Source organism: Musa acuminata, chromosome BXJ1-3, assembly GCF_036884655.1.
Source record: "Musa acuminata AAA Group cultivar baxijiao chromosome BXJ1-3, Cavendish_Baxijiao_AAA, whole genome shotgun sequence".
NCBI lineage: Eukaryota > Viridiplantae > Streptophyta > Magnoliopsida > Zingiberales > Musaceae > Musa > Musa acuminata.
The window spans coordinates 2,402,199-2,420,696 of record NC_088329.1 but is presented as its reverse complement, the minus strand read 5'-3'; the positions used below and the strand labels follow the sequence as shown (position 1 = coordinate 2,420,696).

The following is an 18,498-nucleotide window of genomic DNA, read 5'->3' as shown; positions in this document are numbered from 1 at the left end:
TTTTAAAACCGAGATAACCAATTAGATAAGAGTAAATTCTGAAATTACTGTTGACCATCAAACATGGCCAATATTATTTTGTTTGGAGATACTAAATATTGTGTGTAATTTGAGTTTTCAGATACGATTGAAGAGTGGTTGTGTGTGTAGGTTGGGAAAAGGTTTCACGTATGAAGGAACTCCAATGTGCAATGCACAAACAGTAAACAAAAAAATTATGTCGTCATTCAGAAATGTAACATAAATTACATATAACAACACTAAGGTCAATTATAGATGGAAAGCATAAAAGCTAGATGAAATAAACTACAACCAGTTTCTCCATTAGCAATAGCAGCAACAACAAAACATGATGAAGTAAATTGAATTCCATTTCAGATCAAAGAAACTTTAGCAACAAGATGCAGGGCACATTTGGAAGCATACTTCTTGCTTGCTTGTTTGCTGATAAATCTTAGGATCAGTCGGTGGACACAAGCCACATGAAATAAGTTGACCACAAGGTGAGTGAAACTGAAGCCAGGGAATATGTCCAGAGAAAAATAACCGAGCATTCACTTTCACCAGCCCCAAACAATTGAGTTATAGTGCCTGCAAGTGTACAAATTGATTAAGATTAGCAGACGTTCCTTGATGAAGAAAACATTTATGTCATTGGTCAGATGCCTCTCGATCCGGGCAGATGCCTCTCACCTATGTTCATTGCTGGTGGAAGTGCATATTGCAGGAGAAGAATGAAGTGATATAAAGGGTCTTGATGCAGCAGACCCAAGTTAATTGCCCCTTTGACTACTAATATGCCTACTAGCGGCAACACGATATAACGAACTATTACGACTCCAAGAATGAGCGAAAATCGAATGCCTGAACCTCGTAAACCTGAAACAGAAGATGTCCATAACAATTCATTATTTTTTTTCTGTGTATCGGAATCGTCGTTAATCGTTACACATATCATCTTCCAACAGCTCCACTACCTTTAATGAGATTTCCTCCCATTATTAAGGTCAAAGTTGGAATCGCGCCTTCGCTGCAACCAAAAACAAAATATTAAAAATAGAATTCAACTGGCTGCAGCAACCATACATCTAAAAAAATAAAGCAAAGGGACAGCAGCTTGCTAAATGTTTGAAGATTTATAGCAAAATAGAACTTTAAAACTAATTTTAGTTTGAACCAGAGGATCTCCAAATCTTTATGTGGATTGATTAGTGACTTTGGCTCTCAAAATAAACAATTTGGAATTAAAGTGCTGGCATATTATTGGACCATGAACAACCTACATCATTTTTAGTTGTCGTACATTGTGCTCTCATACTCAGCTAAGTCCACAGACAAATGGCAATGTTGTGTCAATGTAAAGAAAAATTCATCGGTTGTTGAGCAGTTTTTCTTTAATGTGTTGCCAAATAGCTGTCGAGATGACTTTGTGTTGCCATTGACATAGGCACACATGATCCCCCAAAAGTTGGGAACAAATTTTAGCAAAGCACTTTTGGATGGGAAAGGCTCTGTGGAGAAGAATATTAGGAGACCAGTTGCTTCATTACACGGTTTACTTGTGCAACAGCAAGGACAACATTCCACTTTCTAAAGAAGATTAAGCTTTAAGGTTTATCTCAACAATGTCATAGAAGAGGCTGATGTCTGAATTGAGTAAAACTTTTAAATAACAGATAAAAAAAACATTTATGAGACAATTTCTCAAAGATATTGAACAGATCTATATTCATGTGCTTCTACACTAGGAAAAGGATGAAGCATAATAAACATAAACAGGCGCTTTCTGTAGGATGCAGTGGTAGAATAAGATTTTCGAACCGAAACTAGTACTGATATTATGCTGAACAATGCGGTGCAACAAATTCAAAATTGAAGTCCGCATATCGTACCCCAACAAATCAGCCGAGTCTTGAATCACTCGAAGAGGAGCAGTCTCACCAATGACTGCTTTCCTAATCTGAGGAACTACTCCAATTATAAATCCAATGATCTACAGAAGAGAACAGAGAGTTTATAAGTATGTTCCACTGGTAGATCATGCAGTAGCAAGCGTGACTTCAGATTTTACTTGGTTCCTTTAGCATGCAACATCATGATCATTTGAATGCTATACTCCAACTTTTCAGTCAAAGAAAAAAAATACAGGTAGACTATAATAAAAATTTTGCAAATCCATATACTCAAGAATGAATTCTACATGATTAACGCGTTCAGTTACTTATTTCTAATCCTAACCAATCCAATCAACTTGACTTTATCACAGAAATATAACCTTCATGTTTATATCTTTAGCTACACTTTTCTTTTGTTTACATCAAATCATGTTTTGAATGATTGAAGTCAAAGATGTTCACTACTTGTCTAATAGTAGATTATCAAAGCTACACAATGTCCAGATGCATTAAAATTTCAACTAAATCTACTTGATACCAACGTCGTTCAAATATTATTAATGTGTTTAACCTTGTCAAAAGGTAGAAGAAACAAGAAACACTTGTACGTCAGACCTAATGATCACCTGATCTGCAAATAGCACAAATCTTTCATGCATGCCAAAGATTCCATAATGAGAAGATGCAGGTATCTGTTTAGATCCCCAGCTTGTTACTAAACTAGATTGATAATTTTTTAGCATTCTAACATGGTGTTCCTCCAAAATACAATGACAGATGCCGAATCATCCTTCAGCCACTTTCGCTATGCAATATTGCAATATTGACTTAAGAAATTTCAACTTTCTTTTCAAAATTTATTCATCAAATTTTGATGTTCAGTATATTTTCCCTGTTATGATAGGATGAACCAAAAACTGTTTACTGCAAAATTTCCTGCTTGTGTTGATATTAGATATTGTGCCATCATCATAAGTGAATTTTTTGAGGAAGAACAACCCAGCCATGCCAGTTCTTAAGACAAATCTGATTGGCATGTTCGAGATACCTAGAACGCATAATCGTCACAATTTTTATCATTTCTGGTTTTATCCTCATTTGTATCCCTAACATGAGTTCAGACAAACTTATAGTTAACATATAACAACAGAGCTTTCAGATGTTGGCGTCTAATATAGCATAAAATTTTGGATAGCAAACGTGCTAGCACAGGAAGAACAAATATATATATATATATATATATATATATATATATATATGCAAAGTTTATCTGATAGGATCATAACAATGAAAGTGAAATGAAATCTACCAAGTTTTCATGATATTATGGCAATAGACTGAAAAATAACCAAAAGAGCTGGACTTTCAAGCTTGGGCTACTTTCCAGATGAAACACCTAATAAAAACTAATGAAGTTACTATTGACATGTAATTTGGATGACAATGCAAAATATGTTCAACATGTCTTGTATCTTAGAAGTCTGCTCGCATTGTGGTCCACACCAAATCTGAACACCCCCATTAACAACTGTGCTTCCCTGTTGGTATTTATAGATCAAGATGGCATTTTGTGGCACTCTTGGTAAATATTTCAGGGACAATATTGGTAGCAGAAATATAAGGACAAGTAGTATACCACACCAATAGTTGATGGCGCAAAAAGCTTTTTTAAGTCAATAATTTTCAAAATATTTGACAGCAGCTGCCTTGCTTTATCCGAGAATGACACCTGAAACAGATTTTATAAAGCATTAACCAAAACACAATTCTTTGAAGACTTTCTGTATGACCAAACAACAAAGGTCTTTGTCATTGTTAACAAATATATTAGGACAAAACCAACAAAACCAGCAAATCTTGTGAACCCATACCAGAATATAAAAAGAATGAATATTATGTAATCCCATACATATCTCTGTATGATATAGCAGATGGCTAGATATTTCATACACCCATACCACTCAAACATTATAGCAGGTGGCTACTAGATACCATGTAAAGCAATGACTAGATAAAGTGCTGTTCTGAACATGTGCATAGGAAGCAAACTGTGAAGGAAAAGATTGATTAAAGATGTCAGTAATTATCTAACATTTCTGTATGGTTTTGCAATATTGGTTGGACTGGTACAAACCAATCAGTGTTTATCACTCTGATCAAGCACTTTTTGTGAATTATACAACTTGATATCATGTTAATTGTTTTTTTCTTCAGTGATATGGAGTGGTACAGGTTGATATAACTCTTAGGATCTTTACTGTTTCAATGCAACAAATTATCAAAATCAGTATCAAGCTGGTGTTTAAAAATTTATTTTTCTGCACTTTCTCATTTGCTGTTCTTTCCACCATTTTACTGACTGGATATCCCATTTTAAAGTGGCAATGGATCTTTTATGGTGATAATAGAACTTTTCCTTAACAATATATAGCCAATCTTGTTTTGAAAATTGCATCGCCAACTTTAACAATAAACTCAAGTTGAGGAGGACTAATGAAAAACTAGAGTTAGATGAGCAAAATACAGACTCTGGCAAAATGAGTATAGCAGCTCTAGCTTTGGATTTTTAGCTATCAAATCTAGACATGAAAAATCAACAGTTAAGTTATATAATGAATCAAGAATTTACTTTTTTCTTTTTTACTCTTGTACAAAAATTGGATAAGATATCTTGCAAAAAATTGATCTTTGCTCCAAATAATGAAAAAGTTACTATTTTAATCTCATAATAAGCGCCCTTAAGGCATAACAAAGTGACACTTCCAGAACTGATGTTATGGAGATTCTGCAAATTCTTAGTTCAAAAAGTTACCAGTTCATTCTCTGGATCTATGGCTGATAAATTATGGAGAAGGCTTTAAATCCTGAAAAGCGATTTAGATAAGTAGAAACCAGAGAGCATGTCACCGACCCAATTATATTCTAAGAGCATACTACAATTATATTTGTTAATAATCAATCCAATCATTCAACAATTAACTTGTCTATACTTTGGAGACTTCTAGATAGCATATTCTGCTTTTTCATCTTATGTCAACAAAAAATTCTGTTACTGAAAACATATAATTAGGTATAGTAGTGTTCATGGCAAGATTGGTAACATGAACATTCATGCTATGATGATCAAAGCACAATGTATTGAAACTTGCAATAACCTTCAATTCATTCTGAGGTATCTCGGAGGCAGACAAAGTCAAAACACATTCATCTCCAGGTAAGTATGTGTGTTCTATTGGAAGCGTCCTATCTAAACAGCTTTGAGGGACCAACTTCTCAGTTTCTTGTATAATCTGCTGCTCCTGTGTGTCGCTATATGAAGTAGCTTTGCCCTCTGTAGCACCTGAAGATATCCTCACTATATTGTATACAAAAGACCACAGAAAGATAGCACCTATCTGCAGTAAGATGATAGAAAAGGGACAAAGGCTATAAGCAACTAAAGTATCACTTTTCAATGTATTATGAACGACACATATATACTAACAAGTACATGACAAAGTATAGCAATGTGGTAGATTTATGCCCTGGAGACGAAAAGGGACAAAGGTGAGCAAGCAATATATACTTCAAAATATGGATTCTAAAGGTAGCAAGTAATGTGAATGAATAATAACAGATGATTTCAGCAGGTACCGATAACAAAAGAAGACTTACAGCCATTGAAAGAGAAGCATATGCTAACCCATAAGTAGTACAAACATCTGAAGCTCCAAATGGGCTACCTCGTTCTTTACAAATGGCAGGGACAATGATGAGAAGCATATTTCCTAAATTGCCTGTTAAGCCAATTAATCACTGATTAGCTACTATATATCTTCTGAAAACAAAATCAATGGATGAAGATTTGACATCTGACTATCACTTTCCTTGTTCATAACTGGATGTAGTTTCTGATATACATTTTAACATGTTGAACCATATACATGGAGAAACTCCCAGTATGTTTATTCCTCAGCACATATGACAATCTATATTCTATCTGGGGACCCCCCAATAACAAGATTATGAGAGACAGAATGGAAGGAATTTGAAGCATCCTGTTTGTGACGGCCGCCCGTTATGAGTTAAAAATTGCTGTATATCTTATGTAAGACTTTATATGAACAACGATAAGGATTCTTGACCTTTTGGTAACATGAACCACATAAACTGATGGAGTAGAAAACCAAGGTACTGTTGCATTTAAAAGGTGAGTTTCATATGTGCATGTCAGTGATAATGTTCACTGTACTAATGACAATTTCAAGAAATGGTTATGCTACTGATAATACAACATATTTAGAATAATAAATACAAAATAATAAAGCAACATTTTAACTACCAGCAGCACAGCATCCCAGAACTAGTCCCTTTAAATGGGATGGAGCATTTGTTATTTGGATTACAACCCATCCGAATGCCAAACCAATGATGAAAGTCAGAAGTATGTTGATTGGCATAAACCACCTGCAAGTTTAGATGGAAGCTACAATCATCTCTCTGTGGTCCACAGTAAGAAACAGATAACATCTAGAAAGAAGTGTCATGATACAAAAATGTACAAGTGTAAAAGCATCCTGGTCCCTGGTCATTGATCCAGGTGTGCCAGAAGATTAAATCAGATGCTTCTTGAGAGCTTTTTGTGCCATCAAGACATGTACATAGGCATGCAAGTGTGAGAAGAAAAAATGGGGATCGAATGTCTTGTACTCAAAGATCTTTTTGCTTTCTGAATTTTATAAGCAAAATTTATTTTCCATTTCTAGTCATATAAATCTAAGGAGACCGCTATAACCTGCTTTGTATGGATCAATTATTTTTACATTTCTTAAATGAAATAACTTGGGTTTACCATCCTTACCTTCAAAGAGAGAGAGAGAGAGAAGAAGATTCCAAGTGCCATTAAAATGAGTGTACAGATCAAACCCCTAGAATTAATGCTAGCTTAATAAAAATAACAGTTCCATCAGCACTTTAACAGCACACATGTTATCAGGAAGTAGCTTGGGATGGATACTACCCTGTAGATTATATAGTATAGATCATTATGCAAAACAGAATTAAGAGAAATGTATGAGTTTGAGAATAAAATGGTACTATAGAAAATAAGTTCTCATATTTTCTGGACTTTCGGTGGACTTTATCATAGATATTCATTTGTTTCTGCAAGAATATGATTGCGTAGGGAGATAACAGATGTACATCCACACATGAAAGAAGGACATGTTAACTATGAATAAAAAGATATTTTTCACATTATAGATGATCTCTGTATCGATACTAAAGGTGGAGATTCAAATTTCTGCCGTTCTACCTTTAATTGTCAGAAACTATGATTTGAAGTCTTTGACTCAATCAAAATCTAGATCATTATACTCTGCACCGGCGAACTTCTTGCATAGAGGCAGCAGAGTGAGCTAGCAATTTGGTGAAATTGGCCAGGACAATAGCAGTGAGAGAGAAAGGTAGTGATGTATGGGGCCATGGCTTCTCACATAACATAACTTCCATAAAGCAAATAATTCTTTGAACCATAGCAAAGAGGAAGAAATGCGTGTGTAATTTCAGAAGGAAGCAAATAGTTTTACATGCTAAAGAAAGTGAAGAAAGGTCTTACGGGCGCTACATAACTCTAGCATTATCGACTGAACAGTGTCAAAACTTGAGTAATTATTCATAATTGTATGAAATGGATAAAGATGAACTATGACTCACAATAAGACCAAGCTTTCCATTGTAATTGTCCTAGATAAGTTGGTAGATACAAGAGCTGGATTAAACACGTAAAACACAACCTGCAAGAACAAAGAAAATCAAACCGCGGTTCGACGTTTGATGGTTCAGAATTTCAATCAAGAAAGTTTTTGCTACTCTCTAATAACAAAATGGATGTAAGCACAATAGAATTAAGATTAACAAAAAAAGGAAAAAAAGCCTTTCTCTCTCCTTGTTGCTAAATATTGAAAACTCACATTGTTCAGATGTTTCCTTGCTTCATGACATAAAATGCCAACTTGACCTGTTGCAAGAAATGACCCAACACCAGTCACCAGAAGCACATTCAGAACCGGCACAGATGCTGTAACAAAAAGTTTCAGAAGACCCATATCATCTGCTTTCCTACGACTCTGCAAAGAAGATGCATTTGTGATTCTGCAACTCTGCTGAAACAATCGACTCTGAAATGGCAAAAGATTTCAAGCTAATGAAACCAGTGCTACCAAGCAGCACGGTTCGGGTATCAAATGTCGATCCAAAATCATTAGACCTTTTTAGCCTCTTCTTATTTAGTTCTTCTTCTTCTTCTGAATCAAGCACAGAGTACTTAGTTCATCAAGGTCGACTTTTGTTTCTTAGAGAGGATCATCGGTTGCCAGGCGATAGTGTCAAGTCATGTTCATTGTGTTTTCTTTTACTCTTCAAATTAGACCATATAAATTCTCACAGTTTTAGCAGATTTTGTGGCATTAGAAACTTCACAAATGCATGATATGCTCCCCCCAAACAAATCCATCAAAAACTAAAATGTGCAACTCATCAACTGCCGGACAATATTAGGACTAAAATCACACGATTAAGAACATCCAAAATACCATAAAATTTTCACATGTCCTTGCAGAAAAGAAACTTTTTTCGGATTTAAACCATTGTTCTACAGAACATAAAGTTCATCAAAAGATGAAATTGCATGCTTATTCATCGAGTTGTAATAGTTAAGAAACCTGCAAACCAAAAAGAGAAATAAACATCTATTTTCGAATCATCATTTCCTCCTCGTAAATCGTGAGTCTCAAGGCTTCATCGGATATTCCCCGGAAAAGCACAACATCAGATCATTCTCGATGATGCATGCATGCATGCATGTCTAAGCCAATTACGAGAACGATCAAGACAGGAAACCATGAAGCAGAAGAGGAGGACTAGGATGGCTAAGCAAAAGAAGGAAAGAGAGAGGGCTGATGCACAGGAAAAGAATCAGCGAGGGTGACTGTATCCCCCCACCCTTGCACGCTTCCTCCGACTCCCGCCTCCACCGGTCTCTCCTCCGAAATCACAGACCCTGCCCGTTTTCTGTGCGAGGCAGTTGTTGAACGTAAGATAAGCACGTGAGGTCAGGTTCTGAAGCTGCGAGAGGGAGCCGACAGTCAACTATCGCGTTCCACATCGAGGAACGTGATCGTTCGCCTCCCTGCTGAACAGATGCAACTCCATTGCTTTTATTTTTGTTGATCGGAATACATATTTAAAGTATCTCAAGCGAAACACATGAAAGCACAGCGATCCTTTATCAAAATCAGCATCAATATGATCCTAATTTACACGAATAGTTTAAGAGTTATGTCTACGATAGATGATGTAGAACTAATGTAGTTGTTGTTTCTACGGTAGTGGGAGCAATAGTGTTAAGAGTCCTAAGTCAGCTCTCCCTCTACTTGAGTTGGCACTCCCTCCTCTTCATCAGACGGTATATCATCATTAGTCGAGCGTAAAATGCTGAAGTCTTCATGAAGATTGAATCCAATTTGGTCAAAACATGTTTCATGAGCCGATACTCGAAATTGAAGGCGTTGAAAGACAACCATCCCCAAGTAGTCTTATATTCGACCATTCCTTTGGTCTTGACATCAACTTATCATGACAACGTTCAATATACATAATATACATATGTAATAAGGTCTTTTTTGGACCTTACATAAAGGTCCTTCGATATGTTCTTCATGGAACCTTTCAGGGTCGGTTCAGAACAAAAATGAAGGGAAAAGCTGAGTCGACGGAGGGCTGAAGTGGAGACAGAGAGATAGAGAGCATAATAATAATATTAAAGAAGCTTGTGAGCACTGTCAAGAGGAGCACGACGCCGCGTAGGAGGAACGTTCCAGCGGTTCAAGATAGCCGCCGGAGCTTCAGAAGTGGAACACCACGGTCGCCAGTTCACAATCACATGGCAGTTTCCGAAGACAGCCAGCGTCCCTCGCCACCCAATCTGCGGTGGCCTCCCAGGCATTTTAGCGAACACGTGGTGGTCACCCCCTCCGAACTCCACATCACATCCTGAACGTTCATCGGTGTCAGCAGCCCCGTCTCCACGGATGTGATCTCATACCCTTTGGATGGATGTGATTTGGGAATAGGAATCGTTACCGGTCAGCGCTAGAGAAAATGTGATGATTTCCTAATATAGAAAGCTGAGCTGGATCAATCTAGGTTTTCACCTTGAGACCTTTTTTTTCTTTCGCGCACACACACCATTAGGCGTCGGTCGCATATTCCAACCCATTCGATCGGTCGGCAACACCGGGCGAGAGACGATTTCTTCATCTCCTCGCCTCGCCCCCGCCGCCAACGCAAAATCTCATATTCACACAACTGGGTTGCCTGGTTGGCTCCTCTTCTCCTCTCCCTTCAGTGTGCTCCTCCCATGGGAGAGCCCTCGGTTCCTTGCCCCCACATCGCTCTTTCTTGGCCTCCGGATGGCTCTGTAACGCTCGAATGGATCCGACGTTTGACGGCCATCCTCGATTGGTCCTCGCGCAACCTCCCGCCCTCCGATCTCCCCACACTCCTTCCCTCTCCTGTCCTCCTTCGTATCCTTCTTGCCGCCTCCGACGTCCTTCACAAAGAGCCCAATTGTGTGAGAGTTCAAGCCGACGACGACCTCAGCGGCGTTGTTGTTGTTGGGGATGTTCATGGACAGCTCCACGATGTCTTGTTCTTGTTGGAGGACGCAGGTTTCCCAGGAGAGGATCGGCTGTTCGTCTTCAACGGTGACTATGTGGATCGAGGCGCGTGGGGGCTTGAGACCTTTGTTCTTCTGCTTGCATGGAAGGTCTCATCTTTCGGCTAAAATTGTTGGCTACATATCCGTTTATAAATTTTCTCTTGGTAGTTAGGATCCTTTGCCCTTTGTGGAATTCATTCGATATGCTACCTGTGCATCATCATTAACTCACTGAACTTTTGGTTCATTATATAGATCGGAAACCGTAAGCACGTACGGTATAGTGTGTGGTTACGGTTTGCTGTCCGATTTGGGTGAATCTAGAACTTCACTCCAATCTTTAGTTTCTTTTCTTCTTCAGCAGATGAGCTGCCTAATAGTTATAATTGGAAGAATATTATTCGAAATGCTTAACAACTATGGATCAAATGTTAGCCATTCATTAGGATGCTTAGGAAATATGTTTCACCCAAATCAGCTAATGGGAGATTATAAAAAGAAAAAAAATAACAGTGATGCACCACATCATAATGATATATGCAAGATTGGATTTTGCAAAATCAGCACTGATGATCTTGATCACCATTGGCTTCAACTTGCTTACTTGCAATTTGTCAATTGCCTTTGGAATTAACAGATAGCTACATGGGCTTCATTACATAAAACTTTTTCTTAGACCAAAATTTTGCAACTTAGTTTAGCTTAGTCATGCATACTTTCGTAAAATATCTGGAGAACCTGAGCAACCATAAGTAAAATGACATTATGTGGATCACTTCAGACTTATCAAACTAGATGTAGAAATATTTTGCTACATGAAACAATTCTCAAGGATGACACACAAAATTTCATGGATATTTATGACTTCGTTTAATAAGGTTTCTTATATGCAAGATTTTACCATTAAAAATTTTACAAATTTATATATTTTCTTGATTCGTGCTGAAATTGTCTGGTATGCACATACATCCCATGTAATGTAGTTATATAATACGCAAATTTTGGAGTTTTAGAACCATGTAATGTGATGGTAACAATTTATTATAAACAAGTTAAATGCTGCACACAAATTCTAGGAAAACATAATGCTTGATTCAATAAATTGATTATATTTTTTAATTAATGATAATTTCATCCCTTGCCTTATAGGTTTTTTTGCCACATCGAGTGTTTCTTCTCCGTGGCAATCATGAGTCCAAATATTGCACTTCGGTGTATGGATTTGAAAACGAAGTAATGGTTAAGTATGGAGACCAAGGCAAGCAAGTTTACAGGAAATGCTTAAGATGTTTCGAAGGTCTTCCCTTAGCTTCTATCATAGCAGATTGCATATATACAGCTCATGGAGGACTTTTTCGCAGCATGAATATTACTCCATCAAAGAGATCAAAAGGGAAAAAAGGTCAAAAGATAGTCACTAATTCTAATACAAGCTCTTTAAAGCTAGGTTCCTTGGAAGAGCTATCAAAAGCAAGACGAACCGTGCTTGACCCCCCATGGGAAGGATCAAACCTGATTCCTGGTGATGTACTGTGGTCTGATCCATCATTAGGTTTGGGTCTTTCTCCGAACGAAGAGAGGGGCATTGGTTTACTATGGGGTCCTGATTGCACTGAAGAATTCCTCAAGAAAAATCAGTTCAAGGTCCGACATAGTTCTCATCTGGCAGCCTTCTTTTTCTTTTCTGATTACTTAGTTATAATGTTTCATTTGTGCTATCTTTCACATTTTGTTGACAATGATATTTTGGTTTCCCCTCTATGTTACCGAAACTTGCTCAAATCCTAGGCTTGTCATCTTAGATTTTGGTGCTGTCATCAGGATAGATTATATTATCAAAATAAGATTGTTACTTCCAATAAGTTATCTGTAAAGTCACATCTTCAAAACAAAAATGGACAAGTTAGTGAAAGTAGACAAACCAACAAACGAAATATTATTATAACGTGATTAGGAACATAGTTCCTATGTCATTCATCTATAAATAGTGGGATAGATGTGTATATTTAGTTTTACCATGGAGATTGGAGTATATTTATATTTTTTGTCTAAATTAGATTTTAGTTTTAATGTGCTTCATTGAGTTCTGGATTGGACTATATCTAAATTTGGATGGAGTGACAAGGAAGTTGTTTCATGGTTAATCCACATCGAGAGTCGATCATTTTGGGATGCTTACAAGTAAATTTTTGGCCTTTACGATTGCATAGGAATGTCATGCAGCTATGGAGCTACAGTTACAAATGAAGAATCATGAAGCTAAGGAGCTATTATTTTGTTCAGAAACAACCAACACCTGAGTTCAATTTTGGATTTATCTCAACCTTCTTACCATCATTTATCAAATAGTTTTAAGCACTTTGCAAATTAGGAAATATATTTCTTACAACGTCCACGATTGTTAATGTTTGCAGCAGGACATGGACCGTCCTTGGTTTGTCATGACCTGTACCTTGTAATGGTACACATGTGAGAGAAGGAAATAAAAAGAAAGCAATTGATCTAGAGTTGATGATGTCTTCTCCTTAAGTACAGCAGGACATGGTTGACTCATATAATATTTGTTAATGGCATTGCTGATTGATTGTTTGTGCATTTGATAAGTGTTTGGAAGCTTTCAAGAGATCAATATAAAGCTAGATAAGCAATGGATTTCTCTTTTATGGACTTGTGGGAGTCTCCTATTTGGACCTCCTAGATCCAGAAAAATATTCCTGCTTAGTGAGTGCCTGGTAGCTATGACTGATCTTATTCAAGAGAAAGATTTGAGATTTCTGTCTAGCTACTTATTGGATTCCATTTCATACTTTTATAATCTTTAAATTTAACACGTACATTATGTTAAATCTGTAATAAGAAATTTCTGAAATCGTGTTCCCTATTTCAACTATAGTTGATTATCAGGTCACATGAAGGCCCTGATGCAAGGGTTAAACGGCATAATCTCACCGGGATGGATTCAGGGTATACAATTGATCACGACGTGGAATCTGGAAAGCTGATTACTCTGTTTAGTGCTCCAGATTATCCCCAATTTCAGGTTTCTTATATTGTTTATTATTTCAGTGTTTTTATTTTGCATACTTAGACATGCAATAGCTTTTATCTGTAAAATTTGAACATGGTTTTACCAAGTTAATTTTTTCTTTGGGAATATTCTTTCTTTTAAAAGCAAATTAGTTTCATAGAGGATCTTGTTGACTTCACTAACTTCGGTTTGTTCCTTAGTTGTAAGGATTGCACATATTGGCAAATGCATATGACATTCATTATGCTTGCATCAGGAAAGAAACTAGTTTTCTAATCACCTTACCTGAGGAAATGTTAGCCTACGCATGGTTTTCCCTTCAATTATGGATGACCAACGGAATACTCGAATCTGTTCCAACACACTGGATACATATCTGTTCCAACATATTATTTGATGTTAAGTTTTTTCATTTATCCACTGGTAAATCATCTTTCAGATAGGGACGGATTATTCTTTTGATGAAATATAGAACTTTTGTGTGCTCTTTGAAATCTGTTTCACCTACCATAGGACTACATGAATATGCTACCTTAATGGCTATCGTGAGTAATTCCACATGGCCACTTATGTCATATTCTTTTGATGATTAGTTATTTGTGAAATTGTCCTTAGTCCTACACAATAATGCAGGCCAGTAAGGAGCGATACAACAACCGGGGTGCATATATTGTGCTGCGGCCACCAGATTTTTCTACACCTTTTTTCCATACTTTTGAAGCCATAAAACCGAGGCCTCAGGTAACTTTTTTGTTTTTCAAGTGTTTTTGGATAAATTTCACGCATGTAGTATTTTTCAAGGGGAATTATCTTTTTTTTCCCCCTCCTTTCACTGTAGCTTCATGTGTGTGTTCAATGAATGTTTTATGGTTCTTGCTTTCTACAGTCAAACCTTCAACACAAATTAGTGGAAAATGAAAGAAGAAAGCCTTTTGTTTCAACTTGTCCCTTTATTTGTGCACTAGTCATTATGGATTGTAGAATCTGATGCTTCCATAACAAGTTACATTTTTTTTTTTTGTTGTGTACGAGGGATTTAGTTTTGTGTATATTTTAGTAACCCTCGCGCATTACTATTAATCACAGTTGCATGGTTCTCCCCATTTATTGTTTCTTTTTTTCTTTTTCCTTCCTTTCGTCATTAGCTTAGCTTACATGAGATTGGGATGCAGGTGAGTGCCTACTACGACTACGAAGAAGTAATCGACTCGGACGAAGAGTTGGATTTGAAATCCATGAACAATGGCTCCTCGACCGAAGGTGTGGCTTCTGGCCAGACAGATTAGTTTTACTTGAAATCAAAGAAATTTTGTTTCCTTTGTATGGTTATGATTCAGAGCTGTAAGATCTCTGTCATCTCAACCCGTAGCGAAGGATAAGAGGGTAAGTATGAAATTATGTGGCTGTCGGAAAGAAAGAGGACCGAGTGGTGGTTCAACCACATTCATGTGGCTGGTGGAAGTATGTGTGATCTTTAGGGGTCGTTAAATATCTCCGAAATTTAATGGTACAATTTAATAATATAATTTTTATTTTATTTTTATTATTTTCTCAAAGGTTACACAAACAAACTTAACTTCATCAAAATTAATAAATACCTCAAGCGGTTGCCACCTTAATCTAACTGTTAATCATGGGGCCCACTCTTAATCTAACTGTTCCTGTAAACCACCTCCTGATTGGGATCGAGCATGGAGATCTTTAAGAGTCGTTATCGGGGAAGGGAGATATTATGAGCGTTATACTCGACGTGTAAGGGCTACGGCTGTCCACGTAAAAGACGTCTTCCATCGCATGTTAAGCCAACCAAAATATCTGAACATGCGACTCTCCCTCCTCTTTATATTTCACTCCATACCCAATGCCGAGTCGTATTCCCCCACCACATCCGCCCCGTACACAACACACCCCGCGTCCGAATGGAGAACGCCGATCAGACGGTGAGGCGGAGGATCAGCAGGATCCATGACCACGTGGCTGCTTCTGCCGCGTCCGATGAAGCCTTGCCACCCTCCCCCCACCTCTTCCCCATGGTAAGGGTAAACCACTACTCCATCATAACTCGCCTTTTTATATGACTGCTACTACTAAATGGCATTGAATGCATTCCTAGTTGATGATTTGGAAACTTTGAACAGTAACAAATCTCAGTTCAATAAGATCGATTACTCAGGACATTTTTAAGTACGACTAGGATAGTTGGGTTGCATCATTCGATCCGTCGAGGTTAGATCCCTAGGATGGATGAGTTCTTTCTGAACTCATCAAGTCTTGACTGTCCTGAAGAAACGAATACTAAATGCAAGGCTTCTTCTTATCTCTCGAGCTCCATGTTTTGTCTCAGAACTGCAGCAGTACTCTCAGCACTCTGATGCAGAGGCGTGACAACAGACTGCTATTTGCACGGCAAACTCCTGCCTCTCGTGGTCGCTTCATGCAACAAGTCGAAATGAGTCAGGTATCGTATCGTGTAGCCAATAAACTGACTGACAATTAATGCAGCGGCTGGCTAGATACTCATGTCATCTTTCGTTTCCCAGGATACTGGATCCGGTGGTTCTCAGCCTAACACGCTTCCTAATTGTTTTCGTTCTGGAGGCAGTGCTTCTTTCCAGAATCCTGGAGAACCCTTGTTCTCCAGAAAGACCATGTTTGATTCTACCGCACCATCATCTAGAACTGAGACGCCCATGAAACAAGATTCCATGTTTTCTTCGTATGAGGCTCCATTGTTCGCCAGAGAAAATAGTGCAAGGATCGAAAAGCAGCAGCTTCGTTGCGGCGGAAGACGGTCTTGTAGAGGTATCCGGAATCGTTTGTTGATATGCTAGTACATGATGAGCACCCATGATTCAGCCTTGAAGTTCCTTTGTCTACGAAATCGTGGATGCAGGCATCGAGTGGTCTCCTCGAATGGATGTGACAGAATCTGGGCCAAAATACGTTGTGACGGTGGAACTTCCTGGTGTCCGCGCCACTGACGTTCAGGTGGAGGTGGACGATGACAGGTGTTAAAGCTATTTCATGGTTTGCATCTTTTTAGACGTGTGTTATGGTTCAAAGCAAGGAGGTCCATTGTTCTTGGTGGCCATATATATACATATATAATAGAATCTTTTGACTTCTAATCAACATCGCTTGCTGATGATAGCTTGAGGATCATGGGAAAACGCCTGGTGAGCCAGTGGAGGGTGGCCAATGGTTGTGAGGGTTGGAAACCAACCTACCATCAAAGGGAGATCTTAGAGGGCCCATACCGAGTTGCTTGGCCTCTTCCCAAAGATGTGAACAAGGATGGTGTTTCAGCTGAACTCATGTACGTTGCAACTCAACCAATCGACATTTGCTTGTCCATTATTGTATTCTCTCTCTTTTTAGTTAGTTATCTTTAATATTTTGATTTCTATACTTTAAAAAACAATCCTATAATTATAAAAATAAAACATCTAAATCAATTTACTTTAACTCTATCGATTTTACCAACCAAAATATAAAATAAATAATAAAAAATAATTTTAATATTTTAATTGGTGATAACGGATGACGTTAATGGTGACAAACAATAATACCACTGAGGGAGACATAGGTGGGTGTTGTGGATGAGGAGAGGAATAGTAAGAGGTGAGAATCGTTTTGTATTGGCATCAACGTTGATGCAATTATTGAGTGACAAAAGAGTTACTTAGCATTAGCATCAACGTCGATACAAATGCAGAGTGATCATCACCTCTTGTTACTATTATCCTCATCCACAACAATAATAGTCATCCGCGACCCCCAACGACTTAGTCATTCGTCACCAACAATTAAAATATTAAAATTATATTTTTACCTTTTATTTTTTATGTTTTTATTGATAAAACTGACGATGTTAACATAAATGGATAGATATTTTACTTTGTAACTATAGATATGTCAATGTAATTTTTGAAAGTGTAAGGATCAAAATGATAAATATAACTAACTATAGGGGATAATATGTAATTAGCTCTCTTGCCAAACCTGAATACACATTTATCAAATAATTCACCAGCAAACCATGAGTTATTTTTTAATTTAGAGCAGTATGGGTGAAACAAAAAATCGTTTACAGTAGCTAATTTGATCAGCTGCCTTCTATTAAAGTATTGTCATATTTATCTTGACAAATCAAACATGAATTAGGTTTGTATCAGCATTCTGAATCTTCCCATCCCTGCCAAACATCAATTTCAAATTTACTTCACCTAATAAGTGAGATAAGGGAGTTTCAAAATCTTGTAGAGAGAGAGTTTGTTTACATGTAGCAGCCTTCTCTGCTTTCTATAAAGAATTTGAAGACAACTATAGCCATTGTGATCCTACAGTTAAGAATGCAGCTACAGCTTGTAGAAACCATAAGATATGAGTGCTGTATCGTACGTACTGATCTCGTAACCCTCAAGCGTATTTCTTGGTGCAGGGATGGCTTTCTTCGAGTCACTCTTCCTAAGTTGTAAACAAGTACGAGGAGCTGCTATCTCCTTCTATGCGATAGTCTGGTCTAATAAACGATATAAGCCTTCTGTGTGAGGTAAAACAGTTGAAGAGAGGAAGCATCAACATTACAGAAATGTAATTGGTTGTGATAGTTCGTCCTTTGATTATAATAGCATTACAAAAATGTTGTTTTCTTATAGCAAGCATGATGGCGATGGATCACAATCTTCGCACTAAGATTTTGGCAGTCCTCTGTAGCTTGCTCTGAATAATCACAAGTAGTTGAACAGGAGTCCCGTCCTCCAGCATTTCTTACTTCTTCAAGCGAAGGTGTACCAATCACATGGATGTGAACTATTGATCGAGTGAATGGATAAACATTTGAACATCACAAATTCCCGTAAGCACAGGAAGGGTAT

The 18,498-nt window shown here is 37.5% G+C and overlaps 3 protein-coding genes across 5 annotated transcripts; 2 read left to right on the top strand and 1 right to left on the bottom strand.

The window, feature by feature from the left end:
• Positions 1 to 203: 203 nt before the first annotated feature.
• Positions 204 to 9,064, bottom strand: LOC135616443 (protein PIN-LIKES 3-like). 2 transcript variants are annotated; one of them, XM_065115637.1, is made up of 11 exons: positions 8,597 to 9,064; positions 7,847 to 8,002; positions 7,590 to 7,669; positions 6,217 to 6,341; positions 5,550 to 5,671; positions 5,051 to 5,290; positions 3,532 to 3,624; positions 1,893 to 1,993; positions 978 to 1,030; positions 694 to 879; positions 204 to 591 (listed from the first exon to the last, which is right to left on the bottom strand). In XM_065115637.1, the coding sequence occupies exons 1-11, from the start codon at positions 8,621 to 8,623 to the stop codon at positions 461 to 463; spliced, it is 1,314 nt and encodes a 437-aa protein (XP_064971709.1). In that variant the 5' UTR covers positions 8,624 to 9,064; the 3' UTR covers positions 204 to 460. The 2 variants fall into 2 exon arrangements, with proteins under 2 accessions (XP_064971709.1, XP_064971715.1); XM_065115643.1 differs by having other exon boundaries at positions 8,877 to 9,063.
• A 1,026-nt stretch (positions 9,065 to 10,090) lies between these two features.
• Positions 10,091 to 15,164, top strand: LOC135616427 (serine/threonine-protein phosphatase 7-like). 2 transcript variants are annotated; one of them, XM_065115623.1, is made up of 5 exons: positions 10,093 to 10,701; positions 11,743 to 12,237; positions 13,487 to 13,633; positions 14,255 to 14,362; positions 14,794 to 15,164. In XM_065115623.1, exons 1-5 carry the CDS (start codon positions 10,294 to 10,296, stop codon positions 14,905 to 14,907), a joined length of 1,272 nt encoding a protein of 423 aa, XP_064971695.1. In that variant the 5' UTR covers positions 10,093 to 10,293; the 3' UTR covers positions 14,908 to 15,164. The 2 variants fall into 2 exon arrangements, 1 of the variants encoding a protein (XP_064971695.1); XR_010488337.1 differs by lacking the exon at positions 14,794 to 15,164 and having other exon boundaries at positions 10,091 to 10,701; positions 13,498 to 13,633; positions 14,255 to 14,268.
• A 323-nt stretch (positions 15,165 to 15,487) lies between these two features.
• Positions 15,488 to 18,403, top strand: LOC135616435 (uncharacterized). The gene is made up of 6 exons (XM_065115629.1): positions 15,488 to 15,654; positions 15,966 to 16,079; positions 16,162 to 16,423; positions 16,515 to 16,629; positions 16,773 to 16,937; positions 18,063 to 18,403. Exons 1-6 carry the CDS (start codon positions 15,541 to 15,543, stop codon positions 18,097 to 18,099), a joined length of 807 nt encoding a protein of 268 aa, XP_064971701.1. The 5' UTR covers positions 15,488 to 15,540; the 3' UTR covers positions 18,100 to 18,403.
• Positions 18,404 to 18,498: the final 95 nt, after the last annotated feature.